This window comes from Schistocerca piceifrons, chromosome 6 (genome assembly GCF_021461385.2).
Source record: "Schistocerca piceifrons isolate TAMUIC-IGC-003096 chromosome 6, iqSchPice1.1, whole genome shotgun sequence".
NCBI lineage: Eukaryota > Metazoa > Arthropoda > Insecta > Orthoptera > Acrididae > Schistocerca > Schistocerca piceifrons.
This window is the reverse complement of record NC_060143.1, coordinates 577,025,874-577,044,539: the sequence shown is the minus strand read 5'-3', so window position 1 is coordinate 577,044,539 and position 18,666 is coordinate 577,025,874. Positions and strand designations below refer to the sequence as shown.

The following is an 18,666-nucleotide window of genomic DNA, read 5'->3' as shown; positions in this document are numbered from 1 at the left end:
CAGGCCTCCTCAATTTGCTCTCTAAGATCATCCAGTGTTTGTGGTCTTGCAGTGTAAACTGTGTTTTCGAGAGTACCCCAGTGACAAAAGTCTAGAGGATTTAAATCAGGGGCTCAAGCTGGAGATTCCACACTCCCTCTTTGTCCTATCCATCTTGCAGGGAATTTACAACTGACAAATACCCTCACATCAATGTGTGATGTGGTGCACCCCCCTGTTGAAAGCAATAATCTTCATTTTCAAAAAAGTCATTAAGACCAGGAGTTATCGTATGCAATATTTCTGAGTAAGAGTCACCTGTGACAGTGTTTTCAAAGTAGTACAGTCCAATTAACCTTCCAGAAGACAGACCGCACTACACTCGTACTCCTGGTCTTTCCTCTATTACATATGGGTTATTACTGGCCCAGTACACGCATTTACGGTAGTTAATTGTTCCATTTAGTTTAAAAGTCATTTCATCTGACCAAAGAATTAGATGGTGGAAATGTTGCTCTTCTTCACATCTGTTAATGAACCACTCACAAAATCCACTTCACCTATTGGAATCATCCTCATTAAGAGCATGGAAAAGTCTTGGAATGTAAGGCTTCAATTTCTGAGCCCACTGAATTCTGTGAACATTGCATTTGCATGTCGCAATCCCTTGAGAGCATTGCCTTGCAGATTTATTTGGGATTGTGTATGTGCGTGGATCACTGCTGAACATCTCTTTCCTCTGCAATGTCCCTTCTTCAAATCTTGTACTGTTCCTCTGATGTCAAAGTTTTCTCAGATTCTTGCAATTGTTACCCTCCAACATTGTCATACCTCATTCACATTCTCTGTTTTCCTGTAACACTTTAGCAAGCATTTCTGTTGAGCCAAGCATAACACCATGTTTACAATCCTGGAACAAAAGAAAATGTTATGTTTTTCATTGCCTTCTGAATAATTACCCACAAAAACTGCATTTTATCTCCTTTAATTAAAGAGATATTCAATTTCAAGAAGTGTATACATTATTTTGGGACACCCTGTATAGGCACTACTACTTTCTTCTTGTAGGTTACACAGTAATGTGATATTAGCTGTTATCCACCATGGTGTATTGACTTTATTTCAGTAAATTCAATGTGATGTTCTGTTAAGCCCAATTCATTGGACACTGCTCTCTTGTGTGGATGTTAGAAGTTCATCACATTCATTAATAAGGCTTCTAATATGAGTATTCTTTAATATTTATCGCTTTGCCCAAGCTGCAGTCCCCCCTCCCTATTGGCTGTCTCAACTGTAAATATAATTGTTTTGTAGATCTGTCCTGTTGGAGGAATTTATCCTAAGAAGGTCTTGGAATCACAGTGGAAATCATTGACAGATATTTCTATGGCCAGACTGGGTGCTCCTGTAGTGCTTAGCTGAGCAAGTAGCTTGTTACCAGGAACATTCAGATGTAATCTGTGCTGTGTATGACACAACTGATTCAGGGGGAATGCATCAGCTGCACCCATGTGTGATTTTTGAAGTTTCAAATTAACACAGTCCACTGAGAGCATCCAGAGGTTATCATAATGCTGAAAGAGTGACACAGACTTTACATTAGTGTGAGAATCATTGCCAACTATGTGCCTAGTGTCTTCCTCAGTTGAGGCTGTGGTCCAAACTGCTTGCATCCCCTACTTTATTTCATTTAGTCATCTCTCAGTTCTGACATTCCTGCCCTGCGACTGCTACTCAGAAATAAGAGCTTCTTGGGCTTCTTAATGCTTTTGTTTCTGCTCCACTTGCTTGCATCTTACACCTGTACTACCTGATTGCTTCTGAACTTCTTAGGTTATTTCTACATTTTAGTGACCAGTGTTCAGAACACTGAAGCTACTGGAATAGCTAAGCTGAAGTTTTTGTACTTGCAGCATCTCCTGGATCTTTAGAATGATTTCGAAGTTTTCTGATCTAACCCTAATATTACTCCTGCAATTGAAGCTCTTACATAAGTGCTAAATAAGTTAAAAGTTTCAAGATTAGCTACTCTTTTATCAGTATTATGTAGCAATTGTTTTATTCTGTTTAATTAGTTACAGTCATAAATATAAACTGACAGTCAGTTACTCATCACTTTCAGGTACCGGACTCGTCCTGTCATGTCAGGCCCTGGGCTGTACGATCCCACAAGCATAATGAATGCAGATGTATTAAACAGGTGCCAGAAAGAAGGCTGGATTAAGCTCGCATTTTATTTATTATCATTTTTCTATTACTTGTATGGGTAAGTAAAAGACATCAGTTTCTTCACATTGTTAACAGTAAATTGTCAGTGTTATGTTAAACACAAAAAGAGAGTGAAAGAAGAGATATTACAGAATAAAATGATTCTGCTTTCTACATTTCCAAAAATCAAAAGCTTGTAAATGTATGTAACTAAAGTCAAAACTGTATTTGCTCGTCAGAAATTTCACTACAAGGAAAATTACTGTGTAACATTCTATAGGTGACCAAGAACATAAAAGGTACTCACTTCATTTTGTTGTTGTTTGTCTTCTTTGGTCTGAAGACTCATTTGGTGCATCTCTCAGTGCTAGCCTGTCACCTGCAGCTACTGTCATTTCTGCATAACTACTGCATTCTACACCTGTCTGAATTTCTTATGCAGTCAAGCCTATACCCCCACCGCATCACCAAGTTGACAATTCCTTTAAGCTTCAGGTTGTGTCCTGTTAACTGATGACTAAATGAAGGGAAGTTGTGCCATAAATTTAGTTCCCCTAGTTCATTAATTTCCTCATTATTACTCACTCAACCCAGCTCATCTTCAGCATTCTCTTGTAGCATTACATTTCAATAACATCTGTTTTCTTCTTCTGTGGAATTTTTATCACCCATGTTTCACTCTTATATAATGATACACTCAGAAATTCAGAGACTTAAATTTGCATTAGATACTAACAAATTTCCTTTTTAGGAACACTTTACTTACTATTACAAGCCTGCATTTTATAACCTCTGTACTTTGGCCATTGACGTCTCCTGGATTTGCAGCTCTTGTAGTTTTTACATGTTTGCAGTTAAAATTATTGGATATAGGTTCCGCCATTGATGCGAAACACTATTTTTCTTGATACCTGAATATGTCCCAGTATTTTCGTGCCATCGTTAGTGGATTTTGATTCTTGAAAAACTGTAAAAAGTCAACATATTTTAGGTTGCAACTGATCTAACAAAATGAGACCTAAAGACAGTTTTTATTTGGTTTTTTTCTTGCCTTGATTTTACATCAGTTTTACAGGACCATCTGTATGGAGTCCCACACTGGTAGCTTGTCATCTGCAAACCAGATGATGTAAATGTGAATTTTATCAGCAAGTTAACACCTCACATGGTTTCTAAAAATGTAATTTTGTCGTGGCAAAATATTTTGCGTATATATTTGTTGTAACTCATGTTTTGTTGTTACACATCATTCTTGTTTTTCATTCTGTGAGTGCTGCACATGCACATATTAAATTTACTTTGTATAATTTTGGTTTAACAAATACCTTTTCACTTTGCACGATATGGTGTAAAGGATGTTGCGTGTCCTAACCCCGTCGGCGCTCATTTGTTCCCGAGTGAATTTGGCACTGAATTTGAATTTTGTTTACTTCTCTCTCTCTCTCTCTCTCTCTCTCTCTCTCTCTCTCTCTCTCTCTGTGTGTGTGTGTGTGTGTGTGTGTGTGTGTGTGTGTGTGTGTGTGTGTGTGTGTGTGTGTGTTCGCTCCTTTTCTGTTTACAAACTTGTTGCTTTAATTTCTCCATCATATTGGTCTTGTAACCATTTTCCACTGCTATTTGTTTTATTGTGTTTACCCCCTGTCTGTAATTTGTTTCCTTGTGGGTGTTCTGTTCAATATTTTGGAGCATGAATCTGAAGCTTACTTGCTTGTGTGCCACCAGGTGGTTTCATAGATTGGGAATGGTGGTACTTGTGGTTGTCACTTTCCTGAATGTTGTGAAGTCATGAGTATTGTTTGTTTGTTGCATGTTGAGATCCAGAAAATTTAGCAATGCCCATGACTTCACAACATTGAGGAAGCTGATAACCAGGAGCACCACCATTCACAATCTATTGAACCACACAATGGCACATAAGCAAGCGAGCTTCAGAATAATGCTCCACAGACTGAGCAGAACACTCATAAGCAAATAGAATTGCATACAGGAGCTAAACACAATAAAACAAATAGCAGTGGAAAAGGGTTACAAGACCCATATGATAGAGAAATTAAAAAAACAAATTTGTGAACAGAAAAGGAATTAATGCACTACACACACCTGAAACCGTATACACCACAGAAACAATGACCCTATGCAAGACGCAACAGTGCAACAGCACATGCCTGCCCCCCCCCCCCCCCCCCTCTGCCCCACACACACACACACACACACACACACACACACACACACACACACACAAATGGCACATACTCACCTACACCAGCAAAATTGTCCACAGAATAGGCAACATATAGAAGAAGCAGGGACTTCAACTTCAAATAGGATTAAGAATAGACAACACAACACAGTAAAAACTCAGAACACAGATAAATCCAACAGATCAGGAATATATGAACTCGCATGCAACACTTGCCAAACAGTATACATAGAACAAACATGCAGGAATTTTAGTACAAGATACTCAGAACACCTTAGACTCCTAAAAAGTAACGGCACCCACAGCACATTTGCTGACCAACTAAGAGCCCATACCCAACACCCAATTACACCAGCAAAAGATTTAAAAATACTGAAATCCAACCACAGCCTATACCGCAAACTAACAGTAGAAGAGAATTTCTACATACAGAAAGAAAACAAGTTTTAAATGAATACACTGCACTCTCAAAAGGCACATAATTCCAACACATTAAAGTAATTTTAAAGAAAAGGCAAAACCCACACATGCAAATAGAGAGAGATAAAAGTAAAACAAAAATTCAGTGCTAAACTCGCTCAGAAACAAATGACTGTCGATGGGGTTAGGACACACATTATCATTTACACTGCACTGTGCAAAGTGAAAAGGTATTAGTTAAACCAAAATTATACAAAGTAAATTTAATATGTGCATGTGCAGAGTTCTTAGAATGTAAAACAAGAATAAAATGTAACAACAATACATGAGTTACAACAAATATATATGCAAAATATTTTGCCACGACATTTTTTAAAATTCGAGGGAGCTATTAACTCGCTGATAAAATTTACGTTTACATCATTCGGTTTGCAGATGAGAAGCTGTCATTGCAGAATACCATGCAGATGGTCGTGCAAAAACCTTGTAAAGTGGAATCAAGGTAAGGAAAAATGAAGAAAAATGTCTTTAGGCCCCACTTTGTTAGATCAGTTACAACATAAAATATGTTCACCGTTTACAGAAAACCCACTGTTGATGGGAAGGGGGTGTTGAAATATGTTTAGGTAACAAGAAAAACAGTGTTTTGCCTAAAGTGGGAAACCTGTATCCAATAATTGGCTACTGTCAGGTATTTTGCTGCCCAAATATCAAAACTGCTACTTTTAGTGTCTCATTTTATGAGACATTCCTCAGTATCGCCTGATTTAATACCGCTACCCTTATTGTACGTTTGTTGATTTTCGTCATATAACCTCTTCTCAAGATCCTACTCTTTCCATTTAACTGCTCTTCCAAGTCCTTTGCAGTCTTTGACAGAATTACAGTTAATCAGCAACTTCAAAGTTTTTGTTTCTCATCCCAAACTTTTAATCTCCTTTCTTAATTTCTCCTTGGTTTCCCTTAAAGCTTGCTCAGTGTATAAAATGAATACAAATGGGGGTAATGTACAGCCCCATCCAATTCCCTTCTCAACTACTGTTTCCCTTACCTTTCTTTTCATCTCGTACAACTGCATCCTGTTTCTGTACAATTTGTAGATAACCTGTGGCTGTCCATATTTTATGACTGCTACTTTCAAAATATAAAAATTAGTATTGTCAAAAGAAGCTTTCTCTGAATTTACATATGCTCTAAATGTAGATATGCCTTTCTGTAACCTACCTTCTGCTTTCTCTTAAAAGTTGTAGGACAAGCAACAAAATAACAACCCCCCCCCCCCCCCTTTTCTCTGGATGTCAGGTTCGACCAGTTTTTCGTTCTTGTGTGGATAATTCATGTCAGTATTTTGTAGCTGTAACTTATTAAACTGATAGCTTGGTAATATTCACATCTATTATTAACACCTATTTTGTTGTTGCAAGTATTACATTCTTCTTGACGTCTGAGTGCTGAGGCCTGTCTCGTATATCTGATGATATTCCTATTCTTCTTGCCACCATATTTCACTAATGCCCAGTGTATATAACTAACTATTTATTTCCATTTTAAAATTATGTAACCTACCTACCTGATTAAAGGATCTAAAATTCCATTCTCCACAACATATAACTCTAGTTTTGTTCTTCCTAATGTCAACTTCCTCTTACGTGTTGTTGACGAAGACCTTAATGGCTGAAAGCATTATTTGTGATAGTCTTTTTCCTGTGCCTCAGCATCTCCGCTATATGGTGAGTAGCAACTCTCCTTGTCATAATATTGTTACATTCGATCCTGGATTTTCCATTGTATAATTAATCCTCAGATATACAAAGCCACTTTTATGGTTATGGAAAGAAATTTCAGAACACCGTATTCATGGTACTGTTATGTTTTAGTCACTGTGTTATACAAAATACCTAGAGAAACCAATATAAAGTTCTGTGATAACTGATATATCCTAAAACGTAAATTTTCCACATTTTGTATAGATTTTCTGTACCGTTTCATTTTGCTGCTTACAGAAAGAAAGCCACTTTGGTTTTCATTGCATGTGTCTGTCTTTTTGTTGTATATCTGTGTCCTGTGTGTAAGTTTTAGGTGCATTAATATTGCATTGATTTAGCATTTCAAACATAAGACTTGAATAGGGTTTCCTTTCTTGGCCTGCTTTCTTCTTCATTTTCTTGGTCTTCTTTAGTTTCGTGACTGTTCTGCTTCTATGTATGCTACATGGAAAGAAACCTCCAGTTATGTAATGCAGGTGGTTGAAAACTGGGCGTTCGTCAATTCTTTTGGTGAACTTAAAGCTATAACAGTTGGAAATTTCACAAAATGTGAAATAAATTCTACAGTGTAGTTACTATGTGTACTGCGTACAAACCAAAGACCATATTTACCCAAGTATAAGATGACCCTGAATATAAGACAAACTCTCATTTTTTTTTTAAGAGGCTCCTTGACAGAAACTTTTTAATATATTCTGACTACCGTATTTACTCGAATCTAAGCCGCACCTGAAAAATGAGACTCGAAATCAAGGGAAAAAAAATTCTCCCGAATCTAAGCCGCACCTGAAATTTGAGACTCGAAATTCACGAGGAGAGAAAAGTTTTAGGCCGCACCTCCAAATCGAAACAAAGTTGGTCCATTTTAATATGAGACACAATTTAGGTCGAATGAATGAGGACACAACTACAGTAGTTTGGTTCGAGTCGTAAGCTTAGCAGTTAAGCCAGTTAAGCTTTACAAGGTAGCCATTGCTATGCGTCAGGCGCTCCGTCCGTATGATATGGGTACCCTTCCTTTTTCACGTGCTTCGTCTGGTTTAAATTGATTGCTTATTTTTCTTTGATCTGATAAGTGCCATTTTCTTTGCTGTAGATGTTAACGTCACTCTAAGCTGAAAATGCATTACTGTACTGTGTGATGCATTGTTTGTCGCTTTCTGATAGTGCGTGTTCACGGCCTGTCGTCCCTCGCAGCATGGTTTGCTTTTCTGCACGCTACCCCGGCTTTTTTTTTTTAAAAAAAAGAGGAATTGTCTCATTAGCGAAACAATGGCAAGAGACTGCTATTTGTTGTTATTTACACTGCTGATTTCTTTGATAATGATCAACAAGAACCAAATAATAGATTGCGTATGGTAGAAGATGTTCTGAACGAGAGTTTAGCGAAAAATTTTCCCCGTTTGAAAATCTTTGCAGACGCCGCTTTAGTACATTACATTACAGTTGCACAGAAATTAGTCATATTAGATTTAAAAATCTAGTCAATTGCCGTGCTTCATTTCTGACTGTATCACTATTAGCCATAAGAATAATACGAATATAAACATGACATGATATGTATATTCTTCCGCGTTTGCTGTTGTCTCACTCTAGTTTCGTAGTTTATTAGGCAGATAGGATTTAAATTAGATAGCAGCAAACACGAAAGAATACATCGCAAAATGTTTATATTCGTATTATTCTTATGGTGAAGAGAATACTGCATGTGATTCACAATTCATAAAAGTTCCTATTAGCAACCATCTCTTCTCACAGGTAGGAAAAAATTCAGATCATAGAGTTAGCCATATTGACAAAAACCCCAACAGTCTTGCCAGTCGGATTTTTTTAGTACATTGAAATGCTGCTACATTCGAAGATGAACAATACGGAATTTGTATTTACTTTTTTTTTTAACTACGCAGAGGTTTTGGCGCCAGTATTTATCTTTGTGCCTGCAGAGCAAGCCTGTGTAGCGCTACATATTTTCGACGGCACAAGTTAGTTGTGGCGGCACCTACCAACATTTTTCAGAACTTCCGCTTACTTTGCACTCGATTCTAAGCCGCAGGCGGTTTTTTTGGATTACAAAAACCGGAAAAAAAGTGCGGCTTAGATTCGAGTAAATACGGTAACCAAAATTTCCTACTTTTATAAATGTAAGACATCTGCCTAAAAAGTTAAAAATGCATCTGTTCTAAAATTATGCCACTGCTTCATTGTCTACATTTTGACAATAAAAGGATAAACAAAAAGAAATGTCAAAAAGGAATATTTTAATTAATTATTATCTTCACTGGCTGTTTTTTTACTGTCGTCTGTAGTATATGTTTTTAGTGTCATTGGTGTCATCTGAATAGGACAGCTGTAAAACTTATATCTTTGTTGTCATAAATATCTTGCATTTCTTCTGAATATGATGTGATTACTGAGGTTATGGTTATGGTGGGGCCTGAGAACCCAGCTGTGTGGTTTTTTTTTTTTTTTTTTTTTTTTTTTTTTTTTTTTTTTTTTTTTTTTTAACACATGGTGGATGTTGCTTTTTTACTGGTGTGAGAATGTTAAGATATCTCATGCTTCCAACCATATCATCTGCCCACTGCTTTCTTACTGGTTGTGTAGAACCAGCAGCTGACACAACCTCCATTGTTCCTGTAGTGACTTGGCAAGACAGCCAAGCCACTCGGAGGTAGCCGAAAGGCACGCGCTTAAGCTCACGCAGGCTGGCGTGAGGTCTGGAACTGTTAAAGGATTTGAGTCTAGCAAATAAAGTATGTAGCTGTTGGAATACTTAACTTTAATCCATAATCGGTGTACATCGCTCTTGACGGTACATAAATAATAATCTCAATATAAACTGGTAATGGCGCCTTGCTAGGTCGTAGCAAATGACGTAGCTGAAGGCTATGCTAACTATCGTCTCGGCAAATGAGAGCGTATTTGTCAGTGAACCATTGCTATGAACGTCGGCTGTACAACTGGGGCGAGTGCTAGGACGTCTCTCTAGACCTGCCGTGTGGTGGCGCTCGGTCTGCAATCACTGACAGTGGCGACACACGGGTCCTACGTATACTAATGGACCACGGCCGATTTAAAGGCTACCACCTAGCAAGTGTGGTGTCTGGCGGTGACACCACAGTTCCCATTATACCTCACAGTGATCATAGACAGAGTTGCTTCATAAAATTCTGAAGTACGCCACTGGCCCCAATCTAGACTGAAGCAGCGCACTCATCACTCTCCTCCCCACACTCATTGTAGTTCTCAGCCGAGATAGTATCACTGTTTCCCCTCCAACCCTTCCCTACTGCTATGCTTGAGCAGTAGTGAAACAGGGACAGCACTATCTTTTAGGATGCAGATCATACGCAACAACAGTAGCTAATAAATAAATAAAAATCACAATCATGATTCAGTCCAATTCTCGAACTTTTGCTGATCCTGCGATATAGTGATGTGTGTTGGTGTCATCTCCACAATGGGCCTCTCCCACTGCTATTTATTCTTGCAATAACAACTGCAGTCGGTTTAATGCAGTTGATTTAATTTGTTGCACATTTAATTCTGGTTTAATTTTCTTTCTTGTTTCATCTGAATGTCAAGATTTTGTTCTAAAGCTGGTTAACAAGCTGGTGACGTTTTTCCCTGGTATTCTAATACATGAAGAGTGACCAAATATGTCTTTTGCAACAAAACACACTTTGGAAAATTATTAGTTTCCGTGTCCATCTCCATAGCACAGTGGTAGGATTACCGCCTACCACGCAAGGGGGCCTGAGTTCGATTCCTGGCATGGGACCAGCTGTTGTGTGTCCTTCATCATTTTCATAATCATTGACATACAAGTCACAAAGCGGGTCAGCTAAAGAGACTTACAATACGACTGCCAAAGCCCGAAGGGGATATCCCGGCCAATAAATGCCATACGATCATTTCATTTCATTTCATTTTGCCTTTGAATGTTGCCTTCGCTTAAAAAGCAGCATAAATGTATGTATATGATATTCATACATTTAGAAGAAATTTTATTGCAAACCTGATCAAATACAACAGAAGTTTGTAAATTGATAGAATTTAATGCCCGTTCATTCCTGTGTGTCACAGAACTGTCAGTTTTGAAGTAGAGCATTAGAATGTTGTAATGGCAAGTTTATAGCTTTTCGTACATCCCTTGCACTAGAGCCATGAGTCAACTGTCATGTGATCGTTCAAGCAAGGTCGATACTGTATTGAGCACTTTGGTGCATCAGGAAATCTTGAGCCTGTAAGAACCAAAGCTTTGCTACGACCTACCTGACAGAATTCTTCAAAATAAATTTCTGTGGAACCTCAATAATCAAGGTGTCATTTGACCTCCATATTAATTATTTAAACAATGTAAAAATGTTGACCTCAGCAGCAATGGTTTAATCTATGAATATAAGATGACCCTGTGTTTTTCGAATGACAAATTTGGGAAAAAGTCTCTGCATGTAATTGGGTAAATACAGTAGTTTTTGACTTAATTTGTTTTGTCTTTTGTAAGAGTTCGGCTAATGAATAGATTGAGTAGTTAATATCAGTAGTGGAGAGAGGGAGGAGAAATATAATGAAAAGAGAAGTGACCGCTCATCTGTAGTAGCAATGAACTGGAAGAGAAAATTGATAAAAAGTAGAAAACTTGGCTTTTAAACAAAGCAAACTCCAGGTAGGAATATCAACAATGTAGGAAAAGACAGACTGATAGTTACCATAAAGATAACACATTAAGTTGTATGCAGGCACAATTAAGACGCTTACATATAAACTTTTGGCCACGGCCACAACCACAGCCTGCCGGAGTTGGCGGTCATGTGTGCATGAGGTGTGAATGAATGGTGTGTGTTTCACATTTTCTGGCGAAGGCTGTAGCCAAAAGTTAGTTTAGGTGTCTTGTAATTGTGCCCATCTGCAGATTGACATGTAATCTTTACAGTAAGCAGCAATCTGTCTTTCCCCTTCCCAGGCGCTCACAGTTCTTTCCTGAGTTCGTGGCTGTCACACTCTGGGCCCCAAGCTATTGCAGCCCAGTCTTCCTTCCCTGGCTGCCTTTCCTCTCCCTCCCTGTCCTCACTTCTTCCCCATTGCCCCCTCTTTCCCCTTTCTCAGTGTTCTGATTTATATCGACCTGGCTATCCACCTAGTTCCCTGTTTTGCTTGCACTTCTGTTCCTTCTGCCTATTCTCTTTCATCTGTCTTGGTGTTTAGGTCCCTGCTTGAGAGTTGACCTCCACTTCTAAATTTTCTGTTTTTGGTTCGAGCCATTTGGGGAAGAACCCCTCCCTAGCACCTACAATGTGGACTCCTCTCCCCCTGCCTTCCCTGCCGTATCCCCCTGTTATCTGCTAGGTCACAAGAATGTGTAGTCAGTCCATGTGGTGGGGCTGTTACTCACCCATCTGGTTAAGCCTCCTGACACCCAGGGTCACCCTACTGATACCTGAGCTGTCCCTCCCCATGTATGCCAAAAGTGGTTGCTTATCTTCCTGTAACATCGTACCAGGTGGCCCTTGCTGTGGGACCGAGCGAGGTGGCGCAGTGGTTAACACACTGGACTCTCATTCGGGAGGACGACGGTTCAATCCCGCATCCGGCCACCCTGATTTAGGTTTTCCGTGATTTCCCTAAATCGCTCCAGGCAAATGCCGGGCTGGTTCTTCTGAAAGGGCACGGCCGACTTCCTTCCCTGTCCTTCCCTAACCCGATGAGACCGATGACCTCGCTGTTTGGTCTCTTTCCCCAAAACCAACCAACCAATCTTGCTGTGGGTGGGTGGCACCCATGGAGAGAGCCCCTGAGCAGAGTAGGTGGTATCAGGGCAGATGCTTGGTGTGAAAAGTGTATCAAGCTGCAAAAATCTGGCCATTCTCAACAGCCGTCTCTCTATATGTTTAAGGATCACGGAATGCTGCTTCATATGCCCCAGCAGCCTTCCCTTTCCTGGCTACACTGTGGAAGAGGGCTAGGCTCGCCGTCTTGAGATGATACGCTTTCCCTGCTACCTTGTCTGTACTGGGACGGATGGGGCACATTCACCACCACAAAGCCATTGTTTTTTTGTGGAGAATATCGAGTACAAGTTTGGTGAAGTAGAGTCTCTCGGTAAGATGCAGTGAGGCTCCCTGTTGACCAAAGTGTCTTCTGCCACCCAACCTGCAGCTCTTCGTGCTTGTGAGTGTCTCGGCAATGTTCCAGTGTCTGTTACCCCTCACCAATCTCTGAATATGGTCCAGGGAGTGATTTTTCATTGGACATCATCCTGCAAACTGATGAGGAACTCTGGGTTTATCTGGAGTGACACAGCATTCATTGTGTTTGACGTGTGCAGAAGGGTCGCAAAGACAACCGTACCATTACTGATGCCTTCATTCTGGCTTTCAAGTGGGATACCCTGTCAGAGAAGGTCAAGGTTACATGCCACAGATGTGACGTGAAGCTGTATGTCCCATTACCCATGAGGTGCTTTCGGTGCTTGCGTTTTGGGCATATGTCTTTCCGTTGTATGGCTGACCCTCTGTGTGGTGACTGTGGGTACCCACTCCGTAAAGGAAGCCCCCATGTTCTGCCACCTGTATGGTGTCAATTGTCATGACCACCACTCCCCTTGTTTGCCGGATTGTCCCACTTACAAGAAAGAAAAGAAGTGCCCCCCCCCCCTCCCTGTCTTTGGCACCTGCTGGTGATGGGGCTCCCCACCAGGACCACTCTCCCTGGCGTCTCTCAGGCCGGAAGCCTTCTACCACAGCTCGGCCACTAGAAGCACCATCTGTGCACCCTAAGGTCACTTGCTGTCTTTCGGTTCTGGATCTTGCAGACGCCTGTACTCGCTCTGTGCCCTGCCCTCCTTCACTTCCGAAATTGAAGAAGAAGAACAAACATAAGGTCTCCTCGATACCCCCTCCCCCCTCCCAATGTGAATCTGGCATCTTATTTATGGATGTCACTCCATCCTTGTCAGTGATGACCACTGACCGAGTGACTTGACCTCCTCTTGGCTTTTTTATATCTAACCTGAACTCTCGCCACACAGTCATCCAGTGGAATTGCTACAGATACTATCATCGCCTACCGGAAATATAACTTCTTGTTTCCTCCTATTCCACATTTTGTCTTGCTCTTCAAGAAACGCACTTCCGTGATGACCACTCCCCAACATTTTGTGGTTATCTGGTGGGGTCTGCACTTTGTTTCACGCCAATGTCCTTAGTGACTGGATCCCCCTTCATAACAACCTGGAAGTAATAGTGGTTAGAGTGCAAACAACTCTAGCAATCACCATTTGCAGTGTCTACCTCCTTCCAGATAGGTCACTTCGTTATGTTGAACTGTCTACCTAAGTACAGCAACTCTCGCCACCATTTATTCTCCTTGGGGACTTAAGCACCCCACTGTGATTCCCCTACCCACTTCAGTGCCACTCATGACCTCCTCCCCTGGTCTCTTGACTTCCCTACATTGGCCATCCAATGATGATCTTTGTGACAGTGATTACTTTCTGGTGATTCGTACCATTCCACTGCTGCTGCCAAGCAGACAGGTCCCCTGTGTTGGGCATTCCACAGGGCCAAGTGGCCTTTATATATGTCTGCTGGGCACTTAGACACCTCCCTCTCAAATTGCATTGGTGGGTTGTGCAAGACATCTTTGGCTGCTATTCTTCTTGCTGCTGGCACTGCGCCCCCCCCCCCCCCATCCACATGTCCCCCTTGTTCACTGGTACTGTGATGGACCAAGAATGTAGCAGTATGTAGCAGTCACTGTCCAGGACCGCCAACAGGTGCTGCAGCGATTTAAATGACAACCATCACAGACCAACATCCTCGCTTTTAAGCCTCTCCATCCTAAGGCTTGTTATTTTATTAAGCAGAGTAAAAAGAAATGCTGGGAGTGCTATATTTCCTCCCTGGGGATGTATGCCTCTTCATCACAGGTTTGGCCCAAGCTCTGTAGCCTTCTGGGCTAAGTTGAACAGACCCTCTTCTGTTTCAACCTGCACCTCGCTGAACCCTACAGTGAACCCTTCACTGAATGGAAATTCTTGCAGGCCTGTACTACTCCAAACAACACAGCCCCAGGTCCAGATTCCATCCACAACCAGATGCTCCAACACTTAAGACATTCCCCGGGGGCAGCGTCTCCTTAGTGTCTTCAACCGCATTTGGCTTGCAGGTGCTTTCCGGTCGCAATGGCGAGACAGTTTAGCTATTACCATCCTTGGGAAGAACCCAACATTTCTCGGCAGCTACCACCCAACTAGCCTGAGGAATGTACTTTATAAATTGCTTGAGAGAATGGTTAGCTCTAGATTATATTGGGTACTGGAATCTCGGGGCCTTTTGTCCCCATATCAGTGTGACTTCTGGGGAAGGACAATCTCCAACTGACCATTTACTCATATAGTAAAAGCCTGTTGGAGTGCTGTTTCCAAACAGCTGGCACCTTGTTGCAGTCTTCTTTGACCTACGTAAGGCATACGACACGGCTTAGCGCCATCAAAGTGTAGTTACCGTCAATGACTGGGGATTCTCTGGTCCTCTTCCAATTTTTGTCTGGAAGTTTTTATCTCATCGCCTCTTCCGGGTTCAAAGTGGCACTTCACTCAGTACCCCTTGGATTCGAGAGAATGGTATCCCACATGGTTCTTTGTTCAGTGCCACACAATTCCTCATAACCACCAGCGGACTCGTAACCTCTGTTGGGCCTGAGGTTACCATGACATTGTATGTCAACGATTTTTGCATCTGGTGCAGCTCCCACTTGGTAGTATCTGCTGAGTGCTGGCTCCAAGGCACTGTCTGACAGGCCTCTGTGCGGGCAATCTCCCATGGGTTCCAGTCTTGTCCCTCCAAAACATAAGTTATGCATTTATGTCATCGACCTACAGTACACCCCGACCATGACCTCTGCTTAAGCAAACAGGTCCTCATTGTTGTAGTACAGTCTCATTTCTTCTGACTTACTTTTGATAAAAAGCTGATGTGGCTGCCCCATATTCACCACCTAAAGACAAGATGTATGTGGAAGCTTAATGCTCTCCACCTCCTGGCCCACACATCTTGGGGTGCAGACTACAGCCCTCTTCTCTATCTTTACCATGCTCTGGTCTTGTCCAGACTAGATTATGGTAGTGAGGTTTATGGCTCAGCTGCTCCTTCCACTCTGCCTTTTGCATTAGTCCCATTGACAGTCTTCTTGCAGAACGGGCATGCTCCCTGTACAAATACGACAGAGCCAACAAATGGCTTCTTATGCAGTCATCATTCGCCAATTCCCTGATCATCCAGTACACCCTGTCCCTGTCCTCATTGCAAATGAGGGATGTCTCCCTCCTGACAACTGCCCATATGTGGGATTGCCGATTGGAATATGTCTCACTTCCCCTGGTCGGGATCTCCATCTCCACTCACTGGAATGCACCCTTTGTATTCCCTCACACCTCTCCTACCCCCTCCCCCACTCCCCGCCCCTTGGATGGTGCCTAGACTTTGCCCAAAACTGGAATGACGTCTACATCTGGTGCGCTACTGCTCACAGTAACACACCTCGCACAATCGAGGAGTCTACTGCAGCTTGGCTTTCTCTCGGAAAGAGTCTACTGTTGTATGCCGTGTGCATGTTGGCGGAATGTTCCCTTCTTTTGGCCCTTCGTGCTAAGTATAGTCTTCCAGATTCCTTAATTTTAATATTAGCAGATGATCCACAGATGGTTGAACTGGTCCTCAGTTTCCTCCGTGAAAGTGGTTTTTATTTCCAGATATAAGGTTTTGCTTTCCTTCTGGAGCAGGGACAGGGTGGTTGTGGTTGGGATCTCTTCATGTCTTCTCTGTCTGGAACCCCATGACCACTCCTCCATGGAAAGGCCGTACTTTTTTTTCTGGTTTTTAGATTTGGTCTCACCTTTTATGCAGTTTATTGTATGTGTTTTAACTTCATTATTTTGTAATTTTGACCCCCCCCCCCCCTCCCAACTGGATACATCCATTTTTAGCAAACCCTCTTTGTTGCACGAGTAGCTTTGGAATCTCAGGACTAATGACCTCACCGTTTGGTCCCATAAATCCTCTCAATTTATCAGTCAATCACTCTGTCTTTCCCTACATTGTCAAGATTGGCTTTTAGTGATAAGAGTTTTCATGATCCTTTCTGCAGATTTCTCTGAAACTATAAGTCAGCAGATGATTGCTTCTGCAGAATTATTTCAATCATGTTGTCAAAGTCCAAGCAATAAAGCATGCATTTTGTATGCTAATTTGACATCAAAACAGCAGACAATGTAGTGTGAGCATACCACTTTGCAACACACTCTTAAGATGGAAGCATGCTAAACTATATCAGGCAAAAGTTATGGCCGCAGTTTTCTAGAAAGCTAAAAGAATGTCCCTAGGCACTGGTGCAGAATGTCCCTAGGCACTGGTGCAGAATGTCCCTAGGCACTGGTGCAAGTCACCAAAAGTGACACTTGCAGGAGCCACCATGCAAAGTTTGTGCAATGTACTTCCAGTTTTTATGTTAATCAGCTTGATAGTAAGCCAAAGGCCTTGCTGCAGTTGTAACACCAGTTTCCCCATCAGATCACTGAAGCTGTTGGGTGCTCGGCTAGACCTTGGATGGGTGACTACATGGTGTGCCAAGCACTGTTGGCAAGTGGGGTGCACTCAGCCCCTGTGAGGAAAAATGAGCAGCTACTCAGTTGAGAAGTAGTGGCTCTGGTCTCATAAACTGACATATGGACAGAAGTGCCGTGTCCTGACCATATGCCCCTCCATATCCACTTTAAGTGACACCAGTGGGCTGAAGATGACACGGTGGCCAGTCGATACCATTGGGCCTACATGGCCTGTTCGGGCGGGGTTTAGTTTTAGCTTGAGAGTAAGCAGTGACTAGTTTTTGACTGAATTTATTTGCTTCATTTTATCTTTGTAAGAGCTAGGCTCACAAATAGATAGTTTACAAACGAGTGAGACACGCTAGTGTCACACTGAGTATCTATGACCAAACAACTTGTCTTGTATGGTCATTATAAATTATCTGTGCAAATGTTCTTCATGACTCAGTCTCTATTAGTGAATACCTTGTCAAAATTCCTAGATTAGTTACCAAGATCAGTGTTCACATACAGACAACAGGGCCAATGACATTATAAATATATATAGATTGTATTATCTTGCAATGATTCATTGGCAAAAGAAAGCAACATCTGGTAAGAATATTGCATATGCATTAAAACTTGTATGTATAAAAACTTCCAATTATAAGTACATTATGAAAAAGAAAGTTGCTACTCACCATATATTGGAGATACTTAGTCGCAGATAGGCACAACAAAATACTGTCACAAAGCTTCTGGCCAGTAAAGCCTTGGTCAATAATAAATGACAGACACGCAAACACACCCAACTGCAATCTGAGGCAACACAGCAAGCAGCAGCACCAACACCAGCATGAGAGTGACGACTGGGTGGTGATGAGGAGGCTGGGGTGGGGAGAGGGAGGGATAGTAGGGCAGGGCAGGAATAGCAGACAGTAAAGTGTTGCAGGTTAGGCAGAGAATAGATGAGAGGTGGGATGTGGGGGGGGGGGGGGGGTAGTAGAAAAAGAGAGAAGTAGATGAGGGCTGTGTAGTGCTGGAATAGGAATGGGAAATGGGCTGGATGGGTGAGGACAATGACTAATGACGGTTGAGGCCAGGAGGCTTATGGGAATATAGGATATTTGCAGGGAAAGTTGCCACCTACACAATTCAGAAAAACTGGTGTTGGTGGGATGGATCCATATGGCACAGGCTGTGAAGCAGTCATTGAAATGGAGGATGTTATGTTTGGCAGCATGCTCAGTAATTGTGCGGTCCAGCTGTTTCTTGGCCACAGTTTGTCGGTGGCTGTACTTTCACACAGACAGCTTGTTGGCTGTCATGCCCATGTAGAATGCAGCACAGTGGTTGCAGCTTAGCTTGTAGATCACATGACTAGTTTCACAGGAAGCCCTGCCTTTGGTGGGGTAGGTGATCTTTGTGACCGGACTGAAGTAGGTGATGGGTTGGTGGATGTGTAGGGCAGGTCTTGAATCTAGGACTATTACAGGGGTGTGAGCCAT

At 41.8% G+C, this 18,666-nt stretch overlaps 1 protein-coding gene across 2 annotated transcripts in view; it reads left to right on the top strand.

Moving 5' to 3' along the window:
* LOC124802649 (protein cornichon) overlaps positions 1-18,666 on the top strand; it is a 71,335-nt gene that overhangs the window by 50,659 nt on the left and 2,010 nt on the right. For both annotated transcript variants that reach the window (XM_047263554.1, XM_047263553.1), the window contains exon 4: positions 2,102-2,245. In XM_047263554.1, the coding sequence (XP_047119510.1) occupies positions 2,102-2,245 (144 nt within the window). The remainder of the gene's footprint in view (positions 1-2,101; positions 2,246-18,666) is intronic.